At 44.1% G+C, this 27,987-nt stretch overlaps 1 protein-coding gene across 3 annotated transcripts; it reads left to right on the top strand.

The window, feature by feature from the left end:
• Window positions 1-139: 139 nt before the first annotated feature.
• Window positions 140-25,992, top strand: atosb (atos homolog b). Of its 3 annotated transcripts, none has more exons than XM_084025349.1 (11): window positions 140-492; window positions 11,983-12,155; window positions 17,548-17,734; window positions 17,990-18,182; window positions 18,736-20,086; window positions 21,625-21,683; window positions 21,771-21,870; window positions 22,739-22,897; window positions 23,708-23,776; window positions 24,039-24,294; window positions 24,355-24,392. In XM_084025349.1, exons 5-11 carry the CDS (start codon window positions 18,899-18,901, stop codon window positions 24,375-24,377), a joined length of 1,854 nt encoding a protein of 617 aa, XP_083881475.1. In that variant the 5' UTR covers window positions 140-492; window positions 11,983-12,155; window positions 17,548-17,734; window positions 17,990-18,182; window positions 18,736-18,898; the 3' UTR covers window positions 24,378-24,392. The 3 variants fall into 3 exon arrangements, with proteins under 3 accessions (XP_083881475.1, XP_083881473.1, XP_083881474.1); XM_084025347.1 differs by lacking the exon at window positions 24,355-24,392 and adding an exon at window positions 24,580-25,992 and having other exon boundaries at window positions 145-492; window positions 24,039-24,244; XM_084025348.1 differs by lacking the exons at window positions 11,983-12,155; window positions 24,355-24,392 and adding an exon at window positions 24,580-25,992 and having other exon boundaries at window positions 145-492; window positions 24,039-24,244.
• The last annotated feature ends 1,995 nt before the right edge of the window (window positions 25,993-27,987 follow it).

Raw genomic sequence — 27,987 nt, 5'->3', positions numbered from 1 at the left:
AAGAAGGCGTAATCTCCGAAAAGCCGATTGGTTCAGAGGAATAGAATTAGCCAATCGCTTAAATGACAGGCGCTCAGCTGGCCGTGAAGTCCCGCCTCCTATATATTCACCAGCAGACCCCGGAAACGTTGTCGCTTAAAGGGACAGGAGGAATTCCAGGCAAAGGTTGAAACAGCGAAAACAGCTGCGAGCGCAAAAAAAAGGCAGACACGGAGAGGAAGGGACGTGGTTAGCCAGCGAGCGAGCTATGTGGCAAGACAGAGTGGGAGGACGAGACTGAGTCTGCCCGAGTAGTTTAGCCGTCGCACATCCAACTACGGTTGCTAACGGCGTTTAGCTTCCAGTTCGACGTCGGCCCGGAACGTTAGCTACCTGGACAGCAGACAACACGGCAGAGAGGGGACAGAAAAGGCCAAACTCCTGAACGACGGGGACGCGTCAGTTCAAGCTGCCAGGCTGTGTTTTTTCTGTCCACCTTGTTCTTTCTGTTCGGTGAGTAGGCTTCACAAGTGTTGCTTGCTATAGCTACCTCTTAATCGTCTACGTCATGTGCACTTTAATGATGGATGGACTTTGTACAAAGGTATTGTTTATTTTGTAGTGGAATGTTTGTACTCTGGGCGTGCAGGTCCCCACAGATATAATTTTCTTAATTAATCTGAGCATAGAATGATTGGAATCCAGCCCAAACCAGCTGATGACCTGACAGTAGCTTGCAGGGTGCAGGGGGCGTTCCCTGCTTTGTCTGCCTTCCTCACTCTTTCTTTATGCGCGTGAGCGCGTGCATGCACGCTTGCAGTCTGCGGTGTTTAGGGACAAAGTGATAGAAATCCTCAAATATGTACCCGCGTCATGAGTGTGTTTGTGTGTGTATGCATGCACATATTCGATATTTAGAAATGCAAACTCATGGCCTCATTGTGCATATTATGGTCTGTGCAATAAGGAGGGATCAACCAGCACTAGCATATGTTTAAATCTGTGAGGTTATAACCATAACTCAGCGGGTGGAATGACGACGATCACTGCAATTGGAGAGCGGATAGAGTGCTGTGGGCGTATTGTTCCCTTTGATTTCACCTGGGAGTTGCATTGTATCATGCGGCGAAGGGAGCATTGGTGTTGGCACTAAAGCCTTGTAACATTAATCAAAAATATGTATATAGTGTCAGAGTAGAGTCGGTTGTTACAGTGTTGTAATGCTGAGCTGCAATGCACTGCCTCCCATTGTTATCCAAGCAGGGCAGGATGGCATCTACATACACATGAGGCATCATTTACATGGGAATCCATCAGCTGTCTCACATGTATGTAAATAGGAGATTACCACACACACCCACATTGCTGCAGCAAATCCAGCTGCAATAAGTCAACATTATTCTCCCCCCTCACTTGTCCTTGCGTTGCTCTGACAGCCCCCCCCCCCCCCCCCCCCCCACCTCTCAGTCTGGGAGAAACCAGTGGGCTTTGTCCTCAGCTGAGTGTGACGTCACGCAGATCTTTGCTGTAACCAACCCTGAAGGCGAGGTGCGTGTTGTTCAGCAGGCCTGGGTCCTGAGTCCAGGCATGTCCCATGCACAATCAATCTCTGACTCAAGTTCCCAAACGCGGCTACAACACACGTGGGAAAATGAAAGAGAAGAAATGTTTTCAGTCTATTGAAGTGAGACAAAGAAACTTAGAAAATCTTCTCCCAACAAAAGAAAAGGAAGGAAGGGAGGGCGTGATCAAAACATTTGCACGGATAAGTGTTGGGACATTTTCAGCACGGAAGGAAAAGCCAGGAATCTAGTATAGCTGCTAATATAATTGACCCCAGACCTCTTCTATGCTTACTGCCCAGCCAAGTACATTGAGTTAATCAAGACTGTGGTAATGAGAAGCTCATGGTAATATATGGAGCCATCGATTCTTAGTTAGGCTATTCAGAAGAGTGTTATGGACAACATGATGCGTGACTGGTAGAGCCCAGTTTCTACTGATTCGGTCTGAATAGATTAGGCTCCCACTAACAAATACAGCCTCTGTCTTACCAGCAAATCACTCTTCTTACCTGACCTGCAGTTCAGCTACAGTCAAATATATATTATATAATCAGTGACTTTAAGGACTCAGAGTTGAGGGACACCATTCATACCATGGTCTTCTGTACACCCACCCTGTGTTTGAATACAATATACCTATTATGGGTATCTGACTGAGTGGTTATGGTTCAGAGGTCCCATTTAGCATCTGAACCTGGCAGAGCTTTGTATGCGTGTGGAAAGTGGGGGTGGCTATTAAACGCTTTGAGCTGATGAAGGCTTGTCGTCAGCCCTCCAATGTGTCCCTGCAGGATTTGATGTCAGAGATTACAGATGATTATGTGGGTTAGATCCAGTACTCAACACTGCTGTGGGCTATATTGATCTCTCTTTTGTGTGTGTGTGTGGGTGTGTGTGTACTGTAGGCCTCATTGCATCATAATGGCCGCTAAATGTCATATCTTGAATAAAAACCTATTTAACAAGTTTTTCATAAGAAAAAAAACCCAGCAAATGTTATAAGCATGTGTTTGTCAATGGGAATACATGTTGTTGATTTATAAATGCATAACCTTAAGCCAACACTAAGAACCAGTGCAGACTGGTATACTGACAGACTACAACAATGTCTCTTTTGTCCTAAATTAAAAGTAAAAAAGTACTTGTTTGAATAGCTTCTACCCAATGTAGCTTTCCCTTCTATATGTAAATATAAACCTTGTGGATCTGCAGGTGTATGTGCTGCACCGACTGGTAAATAGTGATAAACGTGTGTTTTTTGTTATCTTTCTTGATCCATTGTTTTTGGAATTGTTCATATTTTTTAAGATTATAAAATCAGTCACAGAGATTACAGACAGTGTATGGCACTATGGGATGTTTTGAAAGTTTTACATTCCATGCATCATCTCATGACCTCGTCAGCAGTCCCAACCCAGGGTTTCACAATCGCTGCAGTAAGAGCCAATCATTTTGATGCTGTTTGTTCCAAGATACCTCGTTCAACCTTGGGACGGAGCAGAGGCAGGTTGAGATGAAAGAAACGGTTAACAAGAGCACAGGTCAGAGGGCAACATTAACTGTGTAAACATGTGTCTGCTTTCCCCTTTGACAACCAAATGTCCTCACACTAAAGACATACTGGTAAGAGACTTGCACAAACATGAGTGTCAGGAGATGAAGTCATAATTGGAATCACACTTTAAATTTAGTTTTGAATCATTTTCTCTCTTTCTTCGTAACGGCTTATTCCTAAAATAGCACCTGCAGCTTTGACAGATACCAGTTTAACCTTGAAGCCTCGGGTCTTTACACATCCACACTAACTAACTAACTAAACCCAGCTTCAGGCTTACCATTCAAGGTCACTTAGTCCACTTAACAGTCTGTGCATAAAAATAACTAGTTGGTCCTCTATACAAACCCTTCAGTGCCTGTCCATGAATTCAAGGATGCTTGGAATAATTGAGATGAAGGATACTATTTTATATAGTATATATTATAGTGGCGAGACAATTAGACCCAATGCAACAATACCATAATGGATTGAAGACTCAACATAATGAGGTGGTAAATCCAAGCAAACAGCCCACTTCAGCCAGGACTGAATATGAATGTTGCTTCTGATTGACCTCGCAAAGGGTGGATGGTTACTGCTAGTTGCATGCTGGAGTTGCCTGAATGGTGGGAATGAAAACAATGAATGAAAAAGGACAGTGTATATAATTGACTCAATGCTTATAGCTTAAACCTATTATAAGTAAAATGTTCTGATGTTCCATTCATGCTATTGAAAGCAGCATCACACTTTTTGCGAGAGCATTTGGAATTTTCAGCCCTGTCAAGTGTGCCATTTTTGTGTTTGGTGGCTTAATGTCTAGTAGCACCGTCCCGACTAACACAGCTGACAACAGAAGTCCGGGGAGAGAGAGAGGAGGATGGCTAGGTGACAGAACCACCTGCTGAATAAACCAACATGGTCTGACATTACACGCTGAGAGACAAAGCGCTGTGATATCCAGTCCTGTACAGGGAGTTTTCTCTCCGGCCGTCCACGACTTTGCTGGAACAACAGAAGAATAATCAGCAACTTAGTCTGTTCATTATTAGGATTAATTATCACATTAGTTCCAGCCTCACATTTTCTTATAGTGAAGTGAATATTTTTAGGTTTCTATGTCTTGATGACATCCAGGCTTTGAGAAACATTTTCCACTCTTTGTTTATACTATTTCATTCAAAAATGTTTTCAGGATTAGCCAGATCAAAAGTAAGAAAACAATTGGTAGATGCAGCCCGCTCATGTTTCTCAAAAGAGAGGGCTGACATGTAGAGACAGACAGGTAACCAGTCTATCACAGGGAGACATGTAGAGACAGGTAACCAGTCTATCACAGGGCTGACATGTAGAGACAGACAGGTAACCAGTCTATCACAGGGAGACATGTAGAGACAGACAGGTAACCAGTCTATCACAGGGAGACATGTAGAGACAGACAGGTAACCAGTCTATCACAGGGCTGACATGTAGAGACAGACAGGTAACCAGTCTATCACAGGGCTGACATGTAGAGACAGACAGGTAACCAGTCTATCACAGGGAGACATGTAGAGACAGACAGGTAACCAGTCTATCACAGGGAGACATGTAGAGACAGACAGGTAACAGTCTATCACAGGGAGACATGTAGAGACAGACAGGTAACCAGTCTATCACAGGGAGACATGTAGAGACAGACAGGTAACCAGTCTATCACAGGGCTGACATGTAGAGACAGACAGGTAACCAGTCTATCACAGGGCTGACATGTAGAGACAGACAGGTAACAGTCTATCACAGGGCTGACATGTAGAGACAGACAGGTAACCAGTCTATCACAGGGCTGACATGTAGAGACAGACAGGTAACCAGTCTATCACAGGGCTGACATGTAGAGACAGACAGGTAACAGTCTATCACAGGGAGACATGTAGAGACAGACAGGTAACCAGTCTATCACAGGGCCGACACGTAGAGACAGACAGGTAACCAGTCTATCACAGGGCTGACATGTAGAGACAGACAGGTAACCAGTCTATCACAGGGAGACATGTAGAGACAGACAGGTAACCAGTCTATCACAGGGCTGACACGTAGAGACAGACAGGTAACCAGTCTATCACAGGGCTGACATGTAGAGACAGACGGGTAACCAGTCTATCACAGGGCTGACACGTAGAGACAGACAGGTAACCAGTCTATCACAGGGAGACATGTAGAGACAGACAGGTAACCAGTCTATCACAGGGCTGACACGTAGAGACAGACAGGTAACCAGTCTATCACAGGGAGACATGTAGAGACAGACAGGTAACCAGTCTATCACAGGGCTGACATGTAGAGACAGACAGGTAACCAGTCTATCACAGGGCTGACATGTAGAGACAGACAGGTCCATCCTGCATGTCTTTGGAAGCTGGAGAACCCGGAGAAAACCCAGGACCCTCCGCTGTGAGGCGACAGTTCTCCCCACTACACCACCGTACAGCCCTTCTGTTTCATGATTTCATTTATTATTAAACTAAATATATTTGGACAAAACACATCATTAGAAATTGTCACCTGTCATGATTACAACAAAGCTCAGAAACCACGGTTGGCCACACAATATTGTTTGCTACATCAATTCTGTATTGGCAGTCGTTGTTGTTATGAGTTTTATTGATTTAAAATACTGTGAAGAAAACTAGTTTGATGTGTTGTGTAAAGCTTTAAATGTGTGTATGTTTGGGAGTAATGACATGCATACACAGGCTCTATTATTCTCTGTTCGTTGAAATGGCTTCCACACATGTCCCAGAATGAATGAGTAGATGTTGGAAGGCATAACGGTGCATTAAATAGGTCAACACAGAGCTTATCGAGCTAAGACCTGTTCACTCTCTGCGACCTCGTCTTCTTCTCTCTGTCCATTACTCTGCAGTACGTTGTCATTAGTCTCATTCCCCTCGCCTGCCTCTCTGGGCTGCTTTTTATTCCCATCCCTCCATCCTGTAGAGGCTGAGTGTGTCTGACAGGCCTGGGCCTTTGCATGCAAAGTTGACCATGAAGGGACATTTCACCCCCAAATCAAAATACATATTTTTCCTCTTACCTGTAGTACTATTTATCAATCTAGATTGTTTCGATGTCAGTTGCCTTCTCTCAGACATAAAACTGCTCACAACAAGATCGGTGGATTATCTTAAATAACCAGGTCATTTTAGGGGGGCTCATTTTATTTATATTTGACAGAAAGCATATATTATTGATTTTGTGTTGAACTGTCCCTTTAAATGGCCTTTTATACAGAATGGGGAAAACAATTTCACATGTGGATAACTGTGATTCCCACTCTTGGAAATGCATAATAATATTGTGTGTGTGTGTGTGTGTGTGTGTGTGTGTGTGTGTGTGTGTGTGTGTGTGTGTGTGTGTGTGTGTGTGTGTGTGTGTGTGTGTGTGTGTGTGTGTGTGTGTGTGTGTGTGTGTGTGTGTGTGTGTGTGTGTGTGTGTGTGTGTGTGTGTGTGTGTGTGTGTGTGTGTGTGTGTGTGTGTGTGTGTGTGTGTGTGTGTGTGTGTGTGTGTGTGTGTGTGTGTGTGTGTGTGTGTGTGTGTGTGTGTGTGTGTGTTCCACAGAGCATTGTGGTTATCACCGGCATATCTGTGTCTTTATTTGTGTACTCATAGTTGTGGCACATTAGTGTGCTGTAAATGTTTGTGTTTTTTTGCTAGTGAGTCTTGTGCGTTTCACCAGAGCCACGGATGTGTTTGTCCAAACTGCACTGATCCGAGTCCTTGGCATGGTCCCTTTTGTCATGACATAGTTGAGAAACGGTCACCAGATGGGCGGAAGAAATGACCCTTCAACTTATGATCACTGTTGCTTTCTCTGGCGTCAAGCTTTCTCACAGGATTCATCTCACAATGTGACCAATTAGTCATCATTATGTGTATCATCAGTGTGAACAAGAATGTTTTTATTTTTTTATTTTGATGACATATGGGAAACCCCACACTGATACCCAGTGAGGCAGTTATTTCCAAAAAATTGTAGTTTAATGTGCTGCTTGGATTTGGGTTTAAAATTAAAGCACCAGTATCATATTTTCATGCAGAGAGGCATGCCAACATTAAACTGAAAGGCATTTGCATGTAATTTGATATTCAGACATAATGGAGCTGTGCTCAGCTTATTTAGGTAGCTTGAGTTACGTCTGGTTGCCAACTTGGATATGAGTGTGGGCAGCCTTTCCATGGGGCTCAAACAACTCTTGTGGTACCAAAGCTTCTCATTATTAACTGCTGCTTAACGCACACAAGCCTGTGTGTATGTGTTGGGCTGATCTCTGGATTAACCCTAGCCGGACCTCTCTCTGCCCTTCACCCTGGAACAGCCGCCAGACCAAAACGGATGAGCCGTTCTCTGTGTATGTGGGTGTCTATGAACGTGCCCGTGTGAAAGCTTGTGATTCAAGTTTGGGTGAACGCTCTTCCTTAAGGTCGTTGTGAAGTGGTGCTTTGTTTCCTCTACAAATGTGGATATAAATGAGCCAAGCTTTAACTCGTCTCCCAGCATGCACTGGTGCTAGTGACCAATCATTAGTATATATAATACTAATATATTCGCTGGTTAGATATTGGTGAACTCAACAGCACAGAGAGTGATCTTTACATTTCAATGCCCAGATGGCAGTCTGGACTGCATCCAACCGCTACCGGTCCGCCATGCTGTGCGGGTTCCCCCGAGCATGAAAGGGGGGGAAAGGACTTAGTTTCAATTGAAGTAAGATGGACAGAAAAACATACCCAAAAGCCAGGAGAAGGAGGGGGAACTCACAAAGACGGGGAGAGTGAGGTGAAACGACAGGCAGCTGAATTGAGGGTGAAGGAGGGAGCACTGAGAGGGAAGGGAGGAGAGAGATGGGGCTTTATTTCCTGTCCTCCATGAATAGGCAACATATTTCTCTGGAACATTCCATCCTCTGAGCTGGCCCGGCCTGTCACCAAGACTCAGGGTGCCACACTCCTCCCCATCTCTGCATTTCTTGCCATTGCACTCCCCTTCCGCCTTGCACATATCAACTATTACAACTAAAGAAGTGTGTCCTTCTTTCCTTTTACTCCCATCTTCCCGCAGCAAAAGTGAGCCAACCATAAAGGTCCTAACTGTTTCTGACCCGCTGATAAAACCACTGAAAGGCATCGCAGAGTAACCCTCCAGCGAGTGGAAGGATTAGATATCCAACAGAAGAAAGTAACAAAATAATGACGTAATGTCAGTGTGAGGTGAAAATATATTTGAAAATAAAAGTGAATTTGTTGCGATGGATCGCTGTTGAAAGGAAGACTATATTGAACCTGATGACACCAAACTTAAGTATTCTCTGGGGGGCATTTAATCCCAGCAGAAAAGAAAGAAATGTCACACTTACAGAATAGTCACGAATGGTGGAAATGATTGCAGAAGTGGATTGTGAAGCATTTGGTAATGGAAAAACAAACAGAAGTTATTTGAGGAATGCTTTATTTGGATAGTCCGGTGCTTAAAATGGGCGCACGGAAAGTCTGTGTCCAACGATGTCTATTTGCTGCCTGATTTAAATCTAACCTCAGTCCTAAATTTAAGCCGAACCCATATAGACACCATCATATCAATCCGGTCGCTTGATAGAAAAGTTTGGCAGTAAAGTCAAATGTGTGTACGGGCATGCCTCTTTTCAGACTTATTTATCATCAGGCAGCTGGTCAAACATACCCTTCCACAGAGAGTTCATCACAGCGGATTGTTGCAGCGCTCTAGAAGTATAAACATAAGGCAGCCACTGGGGTGGAAAACAACCTGCAGGAACCGTCTATCTGATGATGGTACAGTTGTGGTTGAGGGATTTTGGGTGTGGTTGTAGAAGTCAAACTGGCAGGTGAGCATGTCATTCAAAGAAGAAGTTGCCTGCAGTAGAAAAGTGGGACGTTCAAGACACATCACATACATTACTAACGCGCTGATAGGTGACACAAAAGACAAAAAAGGTTGGCACACGATGGTTGTGGTTGTAAAAACCAGCCATACAATATTTCTACCTTATTACAGTATAATTCACTTTAATCATCACAAAATCCAAATGGATCTGAGCCAGCAGGTCAAGGAATCGTAGTGTTGTACACCTCTTATATCTCCATGTGCGTTCGCACTGCTTACACACAACAGAAACCAACACACGCAGGGGTCCATGCCTCTTTCAACATGTGCAGCCCCCCCTTCATACACTTTACTTTCCCACCCTTCCTCCACCTCCCCCTTCCTCTCCTTTTGTTCTCTCCCTCCCAAAGAAGGAGGGTGATTTGGAACTTGTTTTTCAAAAATTAAAAACTGGTTGTTTGTGACCAAACACTCCAGTAAGTTCTGGGTGGAAGGAGTATGATCGAAACTCTTACGTTTTTGAAGGCTGTGACTGTTTAGTGCTGGCGAGTGAAACCCCCCAAAACACAGCTGGTGTCACTTTGAGGGGCTCTGAAAAACAAGGTCTGTGTGTGTGTGTGTGTGTCTCTATACGCGTAACACAGCATTTCACAAGCCGTAACTGTATCCAACCCCAGCATTGTGATCTACACATCAAAACAAACGCTGCCAGTGCTCTCAACTCAGGAGTGCATCAATGCATGTGTTTGATGGAATGTGAATGAGTGCGTGTTTTCAATGCTTCTTTCTCCTCAGCTGCACTTAAGAGTGCCCTTGAATGGAGGAGGGACTTCATAGAGAGGACACACCCCTTTTTCTCAAATATGGAAGGCAACTTGGGCTCTTAAAGGGACAGAGGTGTGTTGTCACACAAAGTCCACAAAGAGCAGTGCTGCTTCAGAGCAGAAAGACACACACCTATACAGGTTTTTTTTACAGGCTTCTTGCCGCATTTCAATATGCCCCCATTGTCAGTTTATCATCTCTATTCTCCGCCTTCTCCGCCCCCTTCCCTTTCTCCCCTATCCCCACATCTCTATATTTGGTACGCAGCTAAGCTGACTGTTGTTTTTCCTTCCTCATCTCTGCACACTTTTACTGTTCACATGCACCAAAACAACAGGGACATATTTCCACACAAATCTTTAAACACCATGGAGAGCTGAAACTGATATACATCAGTTGGAGTCAATAACACATTATTTATATAGCACTTAGACCTGCTTTAAATACATTCAAATTTCTCCTTTTTACAACATGGGATCTTTATCGCAGTTCATGGTAGATGAACAAAAAACAGTGATCTGCTGTATGAGTTTTTAAATGCAGTTCAGAATCAACGTGGCAGGTGTGACAGATTTTGATGTAGCAAAGAGGTTTTCTTTATTCCATGATCAGTAGAAATAATTTTTCCTTATTGTGTGATAACTCAACCACATGTTAACCACGATTTATATCACATCGGTTTAAATAAATCAAACCCTCTATACTTAGTTTGCTTGATGTGGTTTAGAAAAACCTCCACAAAAGTACGTGCACGTTCACTCCATCCTCCTGTATGAGGGAGATAACATAACAGATAACGCACGCAGACGCAGGGGAAACTAAACCGGCGATTGATGAGGAGTCGGAGAGAGACGGTGATGGAAAGATGTGAGACGAACCTATTAATAGCTCGACCAGCACATATAGGATAACAAGTCAACCCTGGTTCCCTAAATAAAGAGAATGCATAACTGGGTAGGTGTGTGTTTGTGACTGTAACAGGGCTGGGTGCAGTCGTGCTTTTAACTTTTAATCTTCACCCGCAGTGTATGTGAGGTGAGCCGCTGGCACGGTGCATACTTTAACCACATCGCTCTGTAAGAAATAGTTCTTGCCTCGTCAACACGCCGTTCCTTATTAGATCACAGATGGCAAAATACACACACACACACACACACACACACACAGCTGAGGGCTGCCCCCGGTCCTCAGCTGATAAACGTTTTCACATACACTTCATTCTCTGTCTGTACTCCAGTAGCAGATAAGCCTCCTGCTTGTGTGGACGTTGTGTACATTCCCTGCTACGCACACGGTGGCTTCGTCTGTCGGCAAACAGAGGTTTGCATCTTTATTCTCAGAGGCTTTAGCCTCCTTTTATTAACTGTTGTTTTGTAACAAACACACACACACACACACACACACACACACACAAACGTGCAAACAAAGCGGGGGCTGGGCAGTGACACACTATGGTAAGAGATTAAACACTAACATGCTGGAAGCTGTCAAGGACACACAGATCGTTTGAGGAAAGTGCTCTTTGGTCTGGTTCTCTGCTGCAGAAATGGCCAAGCTGGAGCAGGTGGGCGGGGTTTTGTTTCCCCATGCCTCCCCCCCCTTCAGTCCCTCCCCCCGACCAATCAGGACCACAGCCACTTCAGCTGGCCCCCCTTTTCTCTAGCCAATCAGCTGTCAGCACCCCCCTCTCTTTCTTTCCCCTGTATGCCTTCACTGCTGAGTGAGCAAAGCACGCCTTGCTCTATCAGCTGAGAGGAAGCGACAGAAAGAAAACACAAGCAGAGAGAGAGAGAGAGAGAGAGTTGAAAGGAGCAGCCTGTGAATTGATAGAGCAAGAGAGGAGAGGGTGAGGAAGAGGAGAAACAGGAGGAGAGGAAAGGGGGCACACTAGCATGTGAAGTGCCTTTAGCATTCAAGATAGTTTGGAGGGGCGTGAATGAGAGAGAGGAAGAAAGAGGGTGGGGGGGAGTGAGAGAGAAAAGACGGAGAGGGACGGAAAGAGTGAGATGGGTGAGGGGTGAGGGTTGTTGATGGGTTTTCGCTATGTGTGTGAGTGAGGGTGGAGAGAGGTAGACAGGAAGAAAACAAAATACAGAGAGAGAGTAGTGCAGGCTGTCGGGCCACCTTGTGTCAAAACAAGCAGAGGGAGACAGGACAAGTTGACTTATCTGTCTTTCTCAACACCACCTATTCAGGAGGAAGGAAGCAAAGAGAGACAGCAGACCAGAGAGCCGACAGAGAGGGAGCAGCCTGACCCAGTGGAGATAGAAACACACAGAGAAAAGGCAGCAGTAACCATCCGGCCACCAGACTAAACAGAGGAACGGAGGAGAGACACAGTGAGATAAAACCTCATCTTCCTAAGAGGGTGAGTGTCACAAGTTCTGCTGCCGATCAAGCCAAGTGTAATAATGTTGCTCCTGTCATATTGTCAGCTGGGCTCGGGTGACTCAACGTCTCCTAAAATGGCCACATGAAAGTCAGACAGGCAGGCAGACAGACAGAGGGAGGGAGGGAGACAGAAAGGGACCCCATGTCAAACAGCATTCTCAGCAAATATGTCACTGAGCCAGCTTAGGTTAGACCGCCATGACTCCCCAGCCCGACTACTGTATGTGTGTTTGGTGTAACACCGTCTCACTCAAGAGCGTTATCAGTTTCAGTCAGCTGAAGTTATCTCCTCCTGTCGCTTTCTGCTCTTTCATTGTTGCTTCCTGTACCAAACACTGACTCTGTCTTTCTGTCACACACACACAGTCTGTTGTCATTCATTCCCCACAGTGGCATCAGATTTGGACACTCTAGATGGCTCATGTGATCTAATCAACAGGTGATCGATTGCAGAAGCATATTCTTGTGTTGGAGAATGTGCACATTCATGTGTGTTTATCAGCCTCCAGGCACGGCACAGGCCTGGGAGCAGCTCGGGCGGGGATCTGCAAACATTTATGACGCGATCGAGGCATGTTTGGGGCGGCTAACTTCATGCTGACGTTACTGCTCCTCTGTTATAGGCTGTGTGGACTGAAGCCACAAGGAGGTCAAAGTGTTGCTTGCAGCTAAAGAGAAGACTGTTTACAAAAGGCCCATTCAAGGTGAAGAGCTTATGTCATTGACTGGAAAAAAAAATACATTTGATGAGCGGGGTTGAGAATGAACCGATTTGTCATAGCCGATACATCCAGAATAACATTTAACAAAATGATGCCCTTAAGTAAACGCAAACAACCAAGCTTTTTAATTACTGTGGCATTGCATTTGTGCACAGCATCAAAGGTGATCTACGTTGTATGGAAGAATATGGAATACAAGGCGAGGAAAATGTGACAATAGTTATGTTGACAATAGTTGAAACTTCCCTCAGGAGCCACTCTGTGTGTGTGTGTGTGTGTCAGGCCAAATATCAGGGTATTTTCTGAAGATAGGTGCTGGCTGTGAACTCTGGACTTAAGTGAACTTTCTGTATGATTTGCTGATGTTTTTGCTAAACATGCTGATACTGAAGTTACCACCACAATGAGACTAGTCTAACGAACTCCTCACAGGCTGTTTATTAGCCCGTGTAGATCACCTCTTACCACCCCGAACACCACCTCTCACACGGTGATGAAATGAAATGCATTTGCTACCCCTGATGTGCTACAAGTCATCTGACCTAAGGCTTTTGGCCTTTGACCTATTGACCTATTGGCCACAGCCTTCTTTGGCTTAAAGGATCACTCAGATTTTGAAATAGTCCAACACCTCAGCATATATCCTTCTTGAAGACCATGACCATCTCCTGAACGAAATGTTTGAGCTCCAAAATAGGCTCAAGTCAAAGGTATTGAACCTTTTGACCCGTCCTTATACATGACTGTGCTAGTGTTTCCTGGTGCTGTTGGTTCGGTTGGGATGCCGTTGTGGACTTTAAAACTGTTTCCTGATCAGTTATCTTAACTAAATCTTCCTAGATTTGCCTGGTATTTCCCTTATGTTGTGGATACAATCAGTTAATAAATACATGGTTGTCTTTAGCTTGTTTCTATAGAACAAATTCCATATCAATGTTTCTGTAAGTATGACTGTTTTCATTTTGATCCTGATCTAGGCCTGGGCCAATGCATACTACAACATTTTAGGTTGTTTTTTTGTGGATCCCTGTGCATGTGGATCGTTTTCACAACGCAAAACTTTTTAAAAAGCGAAACAAACACGGTCCCGTTTTTTGCAAGACCGTTGTGTAATTGTAACCTGAGTTATCAGGACTAGCTTGAGTTAATTAATCAGTTATGATAAAGTATTTTTGAGCCGTTCTATTTAATTAATCATGTACATTTCATTTTGTAGCCCTGCTGAGGCAGTTATTTGTCCACAGGAATTTTCAAGAAATGTGTGTTTGTTTTTTGTTTTACTTTAAGGGTTCATTGATATGCACAGCACCCTGCTGGTCTATGCACTACTGTATAGGCAAATAGGCTCTACCTGCTCCTAGTGTCTTCCTCTCTGTTTGCCTGGGTGTTTCCCTTTTGTCAGGCCTTTCCAATTCCTTTATCTGTCATTTCTACTCTCACTCGGTCTCCTTTGAACGATTGCTTTGTGGGCTATTTCCGGAGATGCTGCAGATGTTGCATCAAGGTTGCATCCTGGTTGCCAATGATGTGTAAAATCTGCATGCTTCAGTGATTTTCTGGTTATGAGAACGATATGTTTTAGTTACCCATATGGGGGAAATTGGTTTGTGAAGGAAAAAGTAAGATTTTAAGAAAAATATTCTCTGAGTCAAAAAGAAGTCAAAAGTCAAAACTACACACAGCTAAGCTCCAAAGAGCTAAACATAGCAAGAAAGGAATGCTGGAGATGCATTTGATGGAGTGTTTGATTGATGTCGGAGAAGAAACATGTGTGTTAAATGAAGCTTGACGGTTGGCCCAGGACGCCATGGTGTAAGACACAGAGAGACACCAGATATAGCATGAGCTCATGTTTTCATTTCAATCTGAAGATATACACAAATAAATAAACAATTAATTATATATATATATAAAATATAAAAAATGTCTTGTGACATGTGGTTACATCCATCATGTGTACATATTGCTGTATTATTCCCGAATGTATGAACATTGGTGGAAAATAAGGACCAAAACCACATTAATCAAACACAACATAATTTGCTGTGCCACTCCGTGGACCAGCCCTCAGTTTGCTGCAATATTGTTGATGCACAGTATATCAATCATTGCGGTGCACTCGACTCAATCCAGTGTGTTTCACTGACTGAAAACAATGTCTAGATTATTGAAAAATAGTAGTTTTATAGACAATTTTCCCCCCCTATGTTTGACTGTGTGTGTGTGTGTGTGTGTTAAAACCACTACAAAGTTCAGTGATGCAGTATGCAAAAGAGTTCTGAGGTTCTCAATTCTGAGCTGGCAACAGGCCCAGCAACCTGAAGCCTTTCTTGGGGTGAAGCCAGAGTGGTCATCTCCTGGATCAAGCCTGAAAAGGTTCGGGGAGCCTCTGCCAGCCTCTTGCTCAGCTAGTTCAAAACAAGGTCAGAAGTCAAGTGGGAACTATCAAATAGCCTATGGGTTCTCCCAGTGAGCTATGACATAGGCAGTGACTATAAACACTCATTGCTGACTCTTCTCCCATTCTTGCCCATCCCCCACTCCGTGTCCGCCGCCACTGGGTGCTCGCTGTGGAGACTCACCTTTCTTCAGGGGGAGCCAAAACGGGAGGAGGTGATTCCTTGTGTTGTGTTGATTGAGCTCGCATTCAGTAAATACGTCTTACTGGGTAATGTGAATATCCAGATATCCCTGTTTGACTGGGGCAGTTCTGGTTTGGTCCAATAGTGTCCCTCCACCCAGAGACATATTGACTTTACAGCGTTTGTCGGCAGCAGTTGATGTGTAACTTCAGAGATATTGCCACGTTCTTGATTCCAGCCCCAAGCAGTAGCTATAGCATTGGCACATGTATGGCCTTTAGGCAATGGATGTTAGAAAATACTAGCAGGTTATTTGTTTTAGATTTTCTTTTATCTGTGGTGTAAATAAAAAAACAGACCTGCCCCATCTGGATTATTAGAATTGTAGGAGAAGTAAGTCTGCAAAAGTGGGTTTTAAACGGTAGCATAGGGACCATAGGTCGTGAGTAATACATAAGGCTTCACTGCTGACATCATCTCCACCCAATTATTTGTTTGCAGTGATAAAAAAGCATCTAACTGATGACATACCATTATACTGCACTTATTATAATGTATGGGGGGGAGGGTCTGTCTGTCTCTACTTCCCCTTTCATGTCCCTCTGTCTGGAGCCTCTCATTCTTGTGTCATCTTTGACAGATGATCCCTCCCTCCTTGTTGAAGGCCAAGACTGTATTGTCACGAATGAATGGAGAAATTGGTTTGAGAAAAGATACAATACATGCTCATTTGAACCCTATCCTTCAGCCACGTCATTTAAACGTCTGCTGCAGTTCACATGGAGTGAATAATACAAGGCGGTCTATCAGTTTAATCGTTGCATATTTGTAAAGCAATTTGAGGATTTCATTCAACATCCCTATAGTTTCACCAGTGGATCCATTTCAAGTGTGTTTCAAAGTAGTGGAAAATACCTATTAACAAAACTGTTTTCTACATTTCCTTTTTCTGACCAGCTTTGCTCTTGCTTGATCTCTGGGCCTGTTTCATCACTTATCATGATCGTCATGATGATTCATAATACAGTGCTAGAAAGTGAAGTAACTGGTTGTTGTATTGTCAGACTAAATGGCAACCGACTGTAATTCTCTTCTTTTGTATATGGGCCAGTAGGGTGTCAATCAGAGTAGCTTTCCTGGGTTTTTTCACAACTCCTCCAATTCTCACATTTTGCTTTTCAAGTTTCGGATGAAATGTGTAAACCCAAACAAATTACTGCTCGGGTTATTCGGCCTTCGTCTGATGAAATGTTTGGCTGGCTACACACATCATGGAGGACGGCCATTTTCATAGATATTTTCTTGGAGGAGCATCTTTGCTGGTCTTCCCCTATCCCCAGCAACCCCCCCCCCCCCCCCCCCCCTCCCCATCCCGACACACTCTCTCTCTCTCTCTCTCTCTCTCTCTCTCTCTCTCTCTCTCTCTCTCTCTCTCTCTCTCTCTCTCTCTCTCCAGCTCTGCTTCTCTTTCTCCCTCTTTGTGGCTGAGCACAAAGGAGCCGTTATCCTTGGGCTTCTGGTTGCCATGGCGATGGCTCACTGTGACACCCACCCCACCCCCCACCTCCACATACCCAAGTTCTGGTCCAAGTAGGTCGGGAAACGGCCCGCTTCTCTTAGCTTAGCACCATTCAGTGACAATCTGGAAAAAGCAGCTCTCTGTTGCATGAGTGGCTCCTCCATGTTTGATCCTCGAGTGTTCGTGCTGAGAATTTTAATAAAAAAGAACGAGGCCAATATTTCTCCCTCAGATGACTTGTTGTGTATTTAATTGATAAGGTGATTATTTGATTGATTTGTCGTTTGTGTTGTCGTTCTCAAGTTCAGTAACAGACTTAAATATCGACATCCTTACTTGCCGTGTTTGCACATTACGTGTGCCTTTGTCCACGCCAGCGTATGTCTGTATAGTATGCACAGGTATGAGAACATATGTGTGTTTTTCTCTTTGAGGTCAATTTGAAAATGTAAATCTGTCATAATGTGTGTTTTATCAGGAAGAGAAGTGTGAATAAACTGACTGACCACTGACTTGACTTTCTTTCTATATCATTGTGATCTTCAGGGATTCTGGGTGGAATGACCCTGTCATGATGCCACAGATGTGCCACACCCCACGCCCAGGGGACCAAGAAGGGCGTGTCTGGCTATCAGCCAACCACAGAGGGAGTCCCAATAGAGTTATTTCCAATTCCAGTTCAGAGACATTTACTCTCAGGAGCCCCCTGCATCACTGACACTCCGCCCATGTGGTAAGTCTTAGCCTTCGGGCCTTTCTTGGAACACAAACAAACCTAATGCAATCAGTGTGTATTGACCAACTGACTGCATTGTTTTATCCTTGGCAAGGTGTTCGACAGCCATGCAGTCCAAAGTGGAATATCTAAGTTCTGTTGCAATGATACATTATATATAAACACGCTGCAGTAACTTCCAATCTTAAAGTATACTATCTATCATGGAGTTCGTTGATTGTATTTTATTTTTCCCTTTTTATTTCTCCCCAGATCACACTTCATTTGCTCCTGTTCCGGTGGAGTCCTTACTGATTACCTATGCTGGGATGTTGGCGTTGATTCATAGCCGATGCCATGGAGATGAATGGATTCCTTTAGTAGCCCATTTTAGACACAACCTCCAGATGTTGTGCCAGATGCAGGTTGTCCACGTGGGCAGAATTAGACAAGGACAGGCACAAAGGTAAGATGCTGATCTCAGGTAAAGTCTCAATATTTGATTAAATTACACTTGAGACAAATTAGACTTATGCCTTGCCTAAATTGCATTATGCTTAGTGGTCCATTAAAGCAATTAAAGAGCTGTGTTGTCTCACTATTTTAAAGCAGAAATGTCTCGAGTGGTGTTTAGATTGTCTGGTCAATCAAACTATGTCTATAAGTTTCTGATTTCTATCTTTGCTGTTGTGGCAAGATCATTTTAAAATGTTCTAAACAGAAAACGTTTGGTATCTACACCTTATTCAGATAACACCACGACAATATGAAGCATTAATTAAATTCAAATATGGAGAAAAATCTGCCATCTGTGATACAACTAAGGTATTTTTAGAACTCAAAGATCGTAAGAGACGGTCATTAAATGTCCTCACGTGATTGTTGAGTTAGAAAGGCTCATTGTCTTCCTGTCCATAGAATGTTATCATGCTCTTTTATGTTTTCCATCTCTCATGCAGTTATAAACTGCTTTATTGAAATCTGTCCTGAATGGTAATGCTGTATTTTGTTCCTCTCAGGTGTTGTGCGGCTCAGCTTCCTAATTCACACTGTTTGACGACATCACAGCAGGAAGTATAGGACTTCCTATTCTTGTGTAACATCTTACTGCCTCCTCACACTTGTGAGGATCTACTTGCCCCTATTGGAAGTTAGTCGAGACTCTTATCCTATATAGAAACCATGCGGCACATTCACGTGGAGTTAGCCCACAAAAAGGCTCCTTTAGAGCTTCCAGCCCAGGAGGGGGACCTGCCTCCACCTACAGCCCCAACACAGGGCCCAGATCCTGGTGTCAGACTGGGGGCACCCAGGCACTTTGGCCAGGAGGAGTTGAGGCTCCAAAAGGTCTACCAGCTCTCAATTTTCTCCCAGCTGGGTGGATTTTCTACCTCCACAGAATCCCACACTGATACCCAGCAGAGGCCTGTCCGTTTGGGTGTGAAAAGAGGGCTAGAGGAGCCACAATTGACTCATAAGCGCCCCCACCTGGGGGACATCTCGGACAAGGAGGTGTTGGAGGGAGGGGTGCTGTGTGGGCCAGCTCCAGCTCAAAGTGTTGGGATGGGGTTAGCGACGGGCCCTGGTGGGCTTGGTTCCGGTTACTCTTGCACACAGATGGAGCACAGAGACTCTGAGGGGGGACTTTCACCCAGATCTCCACCCCTCTCCCCGAGCCACAACCCCTCCCGACGCCCAACTCAGCACAATCATGACAGGCCCATCCCTGATGTATTTGCTCCACTTTCACCTAAATCACCCCCAATGTGTGATCCACATGGACATCTCTGTGACCAGGGCCATTCCCACGGTAGCTCAGCCAGGACTGAGCCACCTAACGGGGGCCACACACCCACCTACTCACTAGGTAGCCCAGCAAATGAGAGCTGTAGTAACGGCTCATCTGGGGGCCAGCCCAGCCCCCACTTATATGACATGTCCACATATGAGACTCCCAACCCTGCCAGTCCCACCAGCCCTCCAGGCCCTTTCTCCCCCCCGCACCACACAGAGCTGCAGGAGCCAGGGGAGGCCACCGAATGGGACGTTGGACTTGAATCTTCGCCACCTGAGCGGAGTGCCACCCAGGCTGCCTCCTCATCCTCTAATGGCCTGTCTTCTTGGGAGAAAACTCCCAGCAGTAATGGCCACCGTCTATCCTCTGGAGGCCACTGGCCGGCCAAAAAGCGTCTGCTCTCCCCGAGCGACACAGGGGAGTCGTGCTCAGAAGACGAGGGACCCTCCACATCCAAAAGAAGCAGGCTGTCATTACTGGCTCCAGGACTTGGGCCGGCCTCATGTCGGAGCACTGATGGGAAGGCTGCACCTTACTGGAACCACCTGCTGCCCTCTGCATGGGACCGGCCTAAGGTCAGCACACATACTTTTTTCGTGGAAATTTAATTATTTAATTTACCAAAAAACAAATGCATCAGCGTACAGCTCCAACTATTGATCTAATAGTTAACTTTTACAACTTACAGTAACACCCATTGGTGACTGATTTGTTTGACACAGACACCTAATTTAACATTAGTTAGTACACGTGGTGACTGAAATGCACTTAGTCTGAAATATATACATGTAACAAAATATTCCTATGATCATAACATTAGTCATATCATAAAGCACTTGAAGGAAGCAATATTTTAAATGATCAGATAAATCCGTTCTATTAAGAAGCTCAAGCTGAGTTTATGGCAGCATACATCAAAACCAGCATGTGCACATTTACATGCAAAGACCATGCGTTTAGACCAAAAACATTTAGGCCATCATATGCGAAGGTTTGACTACAGAATAAATAAAAGCCGTTCAAAGTCATGGATGGCAAGACATCTGGGAGCCTTGACGGTCTGGAAAAGAGGCTGAGGCATACATAAATAGTAAATGTGAAAGAATGAAGTGACGGCCGGCTCATTATCACGCCACGCTGGAACAGGCTGAGTAGCTCCAGAATAAAACCCATTGAGGGAGAGTCCTTTGTTCCCCCACATGAGTGTGCTGTGTCTCTCATACACAACAAACACACACAAATGTACATACATGCTGCTTAAAAATGGTTCTGGAAGTGAATTTTTTAACATTGGGAGGCCAGAAAGAGCTTTGAGTGTGTGTGTGTGTTTGTGGGATGGGGGTGTGCTAAAGGTGACAATAGGGGTCACTGGTTAGGTTTCATACAGTGATGGGCTCATTGTGACTAGAGGTGTTTACAGTGTGTGTGAGGGAAGCGCAGAGAGAAGCAGATGTAAGAAAGTCTCGTGGATGTAATTTAAGGACAGAGAGGACAGTGAAAGGAAGAGTTAAAGAAAATAAGGTTGGCTATACTGTCACAGGTGATATTTCAGTAAATAAAGGTTCGGAAAAAGGTATTTCAGAGACACAGAAGGGGAAGACAGGAGGATCTTCTAAAATGCCGCCTGTGGTTTTGGTCGAGCGCGAGGATGAGACGACGAGCTGACAAAGAGCTGCGGGCTCTGTAGAGAGTCGGTGTAACCAAGGGTTGGCTGATGCCAATAAGCTTACCATGAGCGAAGGGTCTGCTATGAGCAAATGGCTAGCAGGTAGCACAGGTGTGGCTAGTCTCGAGTCCTCTGACAGTGTGGTGGCCTTTACGATGAACAGCAGCCTGGAAATGGGGAATGTGTATGCGTGTGATGCCACATCCATAAGTCAGTGCTCAGTAAGTAAGAGAACACCTGAAATACACGATTACATGTATAAGTTACTCTCATGGGAACACGGAAACAATAACACATCTTCATTTGAGTATCTTTATTTTCTGTGTGAGGGTTTCAGTTTTAATATTTCAAGCGGGTTACTTATTTGTGAATAGCTGATATATATCAGGATAATATTAGAGAAAAGCAAGTCATAATTCCCTCTTTTTTCTCCTCCTCTTTGTCCAGAGCGCCACAGACTGCACAAGATCAGGAAGACGGCTGAAAAGTGGACTGCGGCTTAAAAGGTGAGTGCTCATCATATTTCCATAAGTTACATCATTTTATTACATATAAACAAGACATGGTATCTGAAAGTGTGTGTGTGTGTTCAGTCGCCAGCTGCGCAGCGGCAGACACACGGACACCGGCCGCTCCACGCGTTCCAGTTGGCCGTCATCTTCCATCAGCAGATCGCTCCTTGGCAACTTCGAGGTACAAACTTCTCACGTTAATAACTTCATAACTTCAGGAGAAGCAAGCGGAGACTGTTTATAAGAAGTGGACCCGTTGGTTAAGATATGGCATTTTGGCTGTTGCCATCTTGGCCTTTTGGCTTTTTTCTATAATCAGAAGTAACATGACAGGGTGGACAGTAACACCAACAGTTACAACAGTGTTACATGCAGAAAATAAGTTATTCCAAAATTACATTAAGTTATGTATATTTGCTGTACTCATTTGTGTAGCTACTTTTAAGACAGATCATAATATACTGGCAAAAATGGTTAATTCACAATTTAAAGATGCAAGATTCAAGATTGGGAGCATTTAGGTTTCCTCTTCTTAACATTCCTCAACATGAGTTGATGGCTTACAGCTAACAGTGCTAACAGCGTTACAAATTACAGCAAAGATGCTGACAGAGCGTACAGTGTTTACCTGAGGGGCCAGAGCTTCCCTTCGGCTGTAACTGCCATATGAGACAGTGCAGAGCAGCATCTAGCTGGTGTTGCACGCTCACATAAAAGCATGAGTGCTCTTGGTATATCGTACATTGCTCCTTTAATTCTTTCAAAGTAGCCTCTTCTTGGCTCACATTGTCGTTGGACTGTAGATGCATATTTTATTACTGTGTTGACTACTTCTTTGGTTTTGATTAAAATAAATATACAAAATGTGGAATTTTATGGATTTCACAGTCCAAAGGCGTTTTTCTGATTCTTTGGCCAAACTTGACTCCAGACCGAAGCAGTAAATGCTCAAGTACTTCATGAAGAATTTGAGTTTTACAATCTAAACAGTTTTAAAAGGCCCCTGTTAACAACTATAACCTCTCTCCCCTCTTTCTTATGTGTTCCAGGAGTCCATACTTAAAGGAAGATTCTCCCCGTCGGGCCGGATCGAAGGCTTCACGGCGGAGATCGGCGCCAGTGGCTCGTATTGCCCACAGCACGTCACCCTGCCGGTGCAGGTTACATACTACGACATCTCAGAGCACAGCGCACCATCACCCTTCCTGGTCAGTCTGTCTGCCTGTCTGTCTGTCTGCCTGCCTGTCTGCCTGCCTGTCTGCCTGTCTGTCTGCCCGCCTGCCTGCCTGCCTGTCTGTTTGTCTGTCTGTCTGCCTGTCTGCCAGATATTGCGTGTGCTCATGAGCAGGCTTAGTCAAGCACAAACAAAACAGCCCTGTTTTATTGCCAGCTAGTGTGTTTGCTTGTATGAAAAGTCAGGACAACTTCACAAAACAAAACCAGCTATAGGACTGGCTTCAGCAAGACGCCGTTGGCTTTCTTCTGTGGAACCAGATGTAAAAAATATGTGGCGTTTTTTTTCCTTCCTGCCTACAATAAATCATGAAGCCTTTTGTCTCCTATCTGCACCCAATACTATATATTCATCACATACATCACCATATATCATAAGCTCACCATGTCCTTAGCCAGGAAGCACCGGCATTAATATGTCAACAACTTCAGTCCTGCTTACAGAGACTGTGTGTGCCGTTACACTGGACCTTTGGAAACAGCTGTTTTCACTTTCTCAGCTTCATGCCTCGTGTTGACTTTGAATTGCTGTGTATAAACGTGCCATTCAACATTGTATGACTCCCTGTGTAGCTTCCTTTGCAACTACAGCATGATATTATTTTAGAAATAATCCACTCTCATTGAGGATTTTTGGATCACATGCATAACCTGATGTGTTTCAATGGATCAAGGCAGGAATGAAAAGGTGTAGATGTAGAAGGTCACTGCTGTTCAAATGCACTAAATAATAAGAATCAGTGATTGTGGACATGTAATCAGTGCAGCGTCTCTGCCCCTCACAGGGGGTGGTATCCCTCGAGCCTCTTGGAAAGAAAGGATACAGCATACCCAAAGCAGGGACCATTCAAGTGGTGAGTTTGTCTTTTCTTTCATCCTCATCGCAGCCGTTGCTCAGGTCACCTATGAATCTTTCAGAGATATCTCACTGGTGTTACCACAGTGTTTTTATATGGAAGATGTTGATATCATGATGATTATATTAATGTCATTGCAAGCATGAAACTAAGAGCAGTCGTGGTTTGAATAGAAATGTTAACCTCTTGACCACTGAATGGCCTGCTGCCTTATTTCTGCTGCTTGAAATGCTGACGTCGGTCTGAAATCTGTCCCCAGACCTTATTTAATCCCAACAAAACTGTGGTGAAGATGTTCCTGGTGACCTACAACTTCAGTGACATGCCCGTTAATCACATGACCTTCCTGCGCCACCGTATCTTCCTGGTACCCGTGGAGGAGGGCGTCGAGGGGAAAGGCGAAGCGCCCCCCGGGGGCAGAGTGCCAGACAGGAAGAAGATTCTCTGCTACCTGATACATCTCAGGTATGGCGGAGGTTTCAGCTGTCTGCATTACTTTTTATACCTGATGTTTTGTCATCGCCTGACTTTATTTCTGCTTCCGTCCGTGATGATGACGTGAAAAGTATCATTAGATGACAAGAATAAGTTGAATTGAAATATCTCTAATAAGATTGGAACACAGAGGAGCTATAGTGTTGTTTCTATGCTGTTACACACCAGTCAGTTCATGCACATTTTTCATTGAATACTATACAGTACAAACTTGTTTGTGCATTCACAGTACTTTTCCAGGTTTAAGTAGAGTTAGACTTTTTTTTTTGCTAACACATTTGTGGGCTTGGTTCTCGTTTCCTCAGATTCCAGAGCTCCAAATCTGGGAAGATCTACTTGCACAATGATATCCGGCTGCTATTCTCCCGCAAATCCATCGAAGTGGACACAGGGATCCCTTATGAGCTGAAATCTTTCACCGAGGTGCCAAGAAACCCTAAATACTCCCCACGCGTGTGACCCCAGCTTGACCCTCCCCAACGCCAACGCAGCGCCTCCTGTGCTTCCTAAAGAGGAGGGAGGGAAACAGACAGGCTGCTAGAATGATGGACACAATACTTGATGAGACTTGCTGAGACACGCCACATGCACATACGACACACGTGATACAGTGCTGGTGATGGTAAAAGTCCTCCTTTTTATGCATTTCTTCTACACTGAAAATTCAGATCGTTGAAAAAAATTGTGATATAAAATGTCACTCAAACGAACGTCCCTTGTATGTTCCATTCATTGAAAATATCTAAAATGAATATTAGTGTAAGAGCAGTTCAAAAGCAGGACTTTTACAAAACTTCACCTGTACAAAGAAATACACTGACTGACAGACACACACACACACACACACACACACACACACACACACACACACACACACACACACACACACACACACACACACACACACACACAACCAAAATAGACTGAGAAGAGCCACGCACAGCACATCCTACACACGTCACAGCTGAAACACTTCTGGTGGGGACTCTCAGTGATTTCAGTGTTAACATGCATGCCTTGTGACTTAAAACACCTGAATTTTCCTCTAGTGCCGTATCACACTGTCCTTCACTCTGCCTGCAGCTCCAGTCGCCTCATCGGATCAATCATTTCCACAATTTTTTGATTTGGAAAAAAGGCCACAAACAAGAAGCACATGCCTGATTGTGGGGTGAAGGAAACGATTACCGCCTCCCCGACTTTTCACACACTTGCACAGTTTCTGAGAGGAGACGAGCGGAGACGCAAACACTAGTGAAAGCGAAGGCTGAAATGGAATCGGCCATCTTGAGCGGATGTCTTGTCATTCAACACATGATATGAAAACACACTGACATGATTTGACCAAACTCAGGACACGTGTTGAAGAATACGTTGCTCTTCTCAACCAGTGAACGTATCTGTGTGCTCGCTGCGTACACTTCAAGCCCGGAGGGTCATACCAAGAAAACGGGGGAATCCAGTTCATTTTGTGTAGCCAGACTGAGGGACACTGTGCTGTTTTCTTATTTTATTTTAATATTCTTTTAGATTCTGTTCAGAACACTCTGATGTTGGAGCGGAAAAAGAAAAAAATAAACGACAAGCTGTAGTATTTTTAATTTATGTTTTCGCAAATGTCTTAATAAGCAATATGCTGCACAAAGTAGAGTGTGTGTTTTTTCAGCCGTACGAGCTTTCTCTCTGGAGGTGGGGAAACGGAGAAAGTGGAGAAATGAGAGTGAGGGATAAAGGGGAGGAGGGAGGGAGGGATGGCGTGGGAGGGAAGGGGTGGTGGGGTATTTAACATGGGGAAAAAGTCTATGTATATTTAAAAGAATAAACTCTGCGACTGGCGAGTAGCACCTGTCTTTGTTGTTTTTCATTGTCGAACATTGTGGGAATGCTACTCTTTTAGCCACACTTCCCATAATGCAATTTGATAGGATCCTTAATCGCCCCAGGATCCAAATGCAGGTTATCTGTTATAGTCTCAAACCATCATTACATCACTGTGATGTCATCAGGGTTGTATGGTATGTTTCTCTCTTCAACAGAGAAAACATTGTACAACTGTTTTTGCAGGTATGAATACCCATGATGAGTAAACTGAACTTAAAACCAGTGCAGTGCCCCTTTAAAAATAAAACACTAAAATAATATGGGCTATTATATTTCTACCCCACTCGAGACACACTAGAAATATGCGTCTTACTACAATATTTTAATCCCATCGTGCACCATTTGAGAATGATCTGCAATGAAACCATCATCAGTAACGAGGTCAACAAGCTTATAGAAGTTTCTTATTTACAGAACACCTGGCATAAGCTTTTCAAATGGTGTGTACATTTATTTTGAAAGGCAACTTGGAGACTGGCTATAGGCCAATGTTTATCACCAGAAACAGACCCAGGATTGTGATAGCTCTTATATACCACGCACTAGAAGAAAGCAGCTTACTCATAGTCACAAAAGGAAGCCTGAGTACAGAGACTCGGTTTCTATTCTTGCAGGATGTTACAAATGGACATGAGAGGAACCTTCAAGCTATAAAGTGCTTCCTCCCCCAGCTTATGCACCAGTGAAACTACTCAGTGGCTGCAAACAGACAGACGTTGGTTGTTCTGGGCAGTTCTGCAAAATACTAATGTCAAACTGTGTGCACGTGCAAATATTCCCCAACTAAAAATACAGAGGAACATCTATATATGTCACACCAAAGAAAAAAAAAACAGCCAGTCATCCTTGCAATACACTGAAAAATGGATTATGGCCTGAGCCTGAACTCATTGTAGTTTCCAGGATGATGCGTTCTCTAAAAATCACATAAACATAATCTAATGAAAACAACTGCAAATGTGATTGAAATCACATTGCTTGTCAACGCACATGTTGAGTATACACTACTTTTTTACCTTCCTCTGTGTCTGACATACTAATCCACCTTTTGTGATACATCTGCAGCTGTTCCCTGACTTATCTTGCTTTGAATGCACATTTTAAATCAAACGATGTTGCATTTTTTTTTACTTTCTTTGACCCACCTTTGTAACAGTTTTTTAATTTAAGAATAACCAAGAACCAAAGAACCATTTTTAGGAGAATAAAGGTTAAAAATAACTGAAACCAATCTACCAAACACACACAAACCCACAGTGTTATTATCCACACAGCAGTGCCTCCAACTTGTGTGTTCTGTAGTTGCTCAAAGGGCTCAGCTGTGTGTGACTAACACCAAACTTTAACCAGAGAGGAGGAGGCTGATAAAAGCAGCCGTCCCTGACAGACCTGTGTTTACAGCAGAGCCTGAGCAGAGAGAAGTCGAGGAGAAGAACATAACATCTCTCCTGTTGCTTTCCCCCTCCCTCTCTTTACCCTCCTATCATGTGTGACTATTATCTAGGCTTAACAGCATTACAGTGAAATGGATCCGTGAAATGAATTACCTCATTTCATTGGTTGATTTGACTTGCTTTGGAGCCACAACTGTCACTCAGTTTTTGTGACATTGCCACTAATCCCAAATGCTGACTAGGCCCATAGGATTGTCTCAAAGCATTTTCTGACCCCTGGTGAAAGGAGCAAGTATTGCAGCCCCACATCCAGGTTTGAGTGGGGCAGCAGGCTCCAACGATTGAGGCACACAGGATAGTGTTCGGCAAGCTGCGAGAGGATATTGCTTATTTGGACCAGCTGGTTGTCATCTCATATTGCATGTGAACATGTGCAGA

The sequence above is a fragment of the Eutrigla gurnardus genome (genome assembly GCF_963514095.1).
Source record: "Eutrigla gurnardus genome assembly, chromosome: 13".
NCBI lineage: Eukaryota > Metazoa > Chordata > Actinopteri > Perciformes > Triglidae > Eutrigla > Eutrigla gurnardus.
This window is presented reverse-complemented; position numbering and strand designations above follow the sequence as displayed.

Bases quoted from the DNA above. Each gene is read 5' to 3' on its own strand.
- atosb (XM_084025348.1), top strand. From the start codon at position 18,899: ATGCGGCACATTCACGTGGAGTTAGCCCACAAAAAGGCTCCTTTAGAG. The intron at 22,898-23,707 runs GTCAGTCTGTCT...TGCCCCTCACAG, and splicing joins GCGCACCATCACCCTTCCTG to GGGGTGGTATCCCTCGAGCC. The intron at 24,245-24,579 runs GTATGGCGGAGG...TCGTTTCCTCAG, and splicing joins TGCTACCTGATACATCTCAG to ATTCCAGAGCTCCAAATCTG.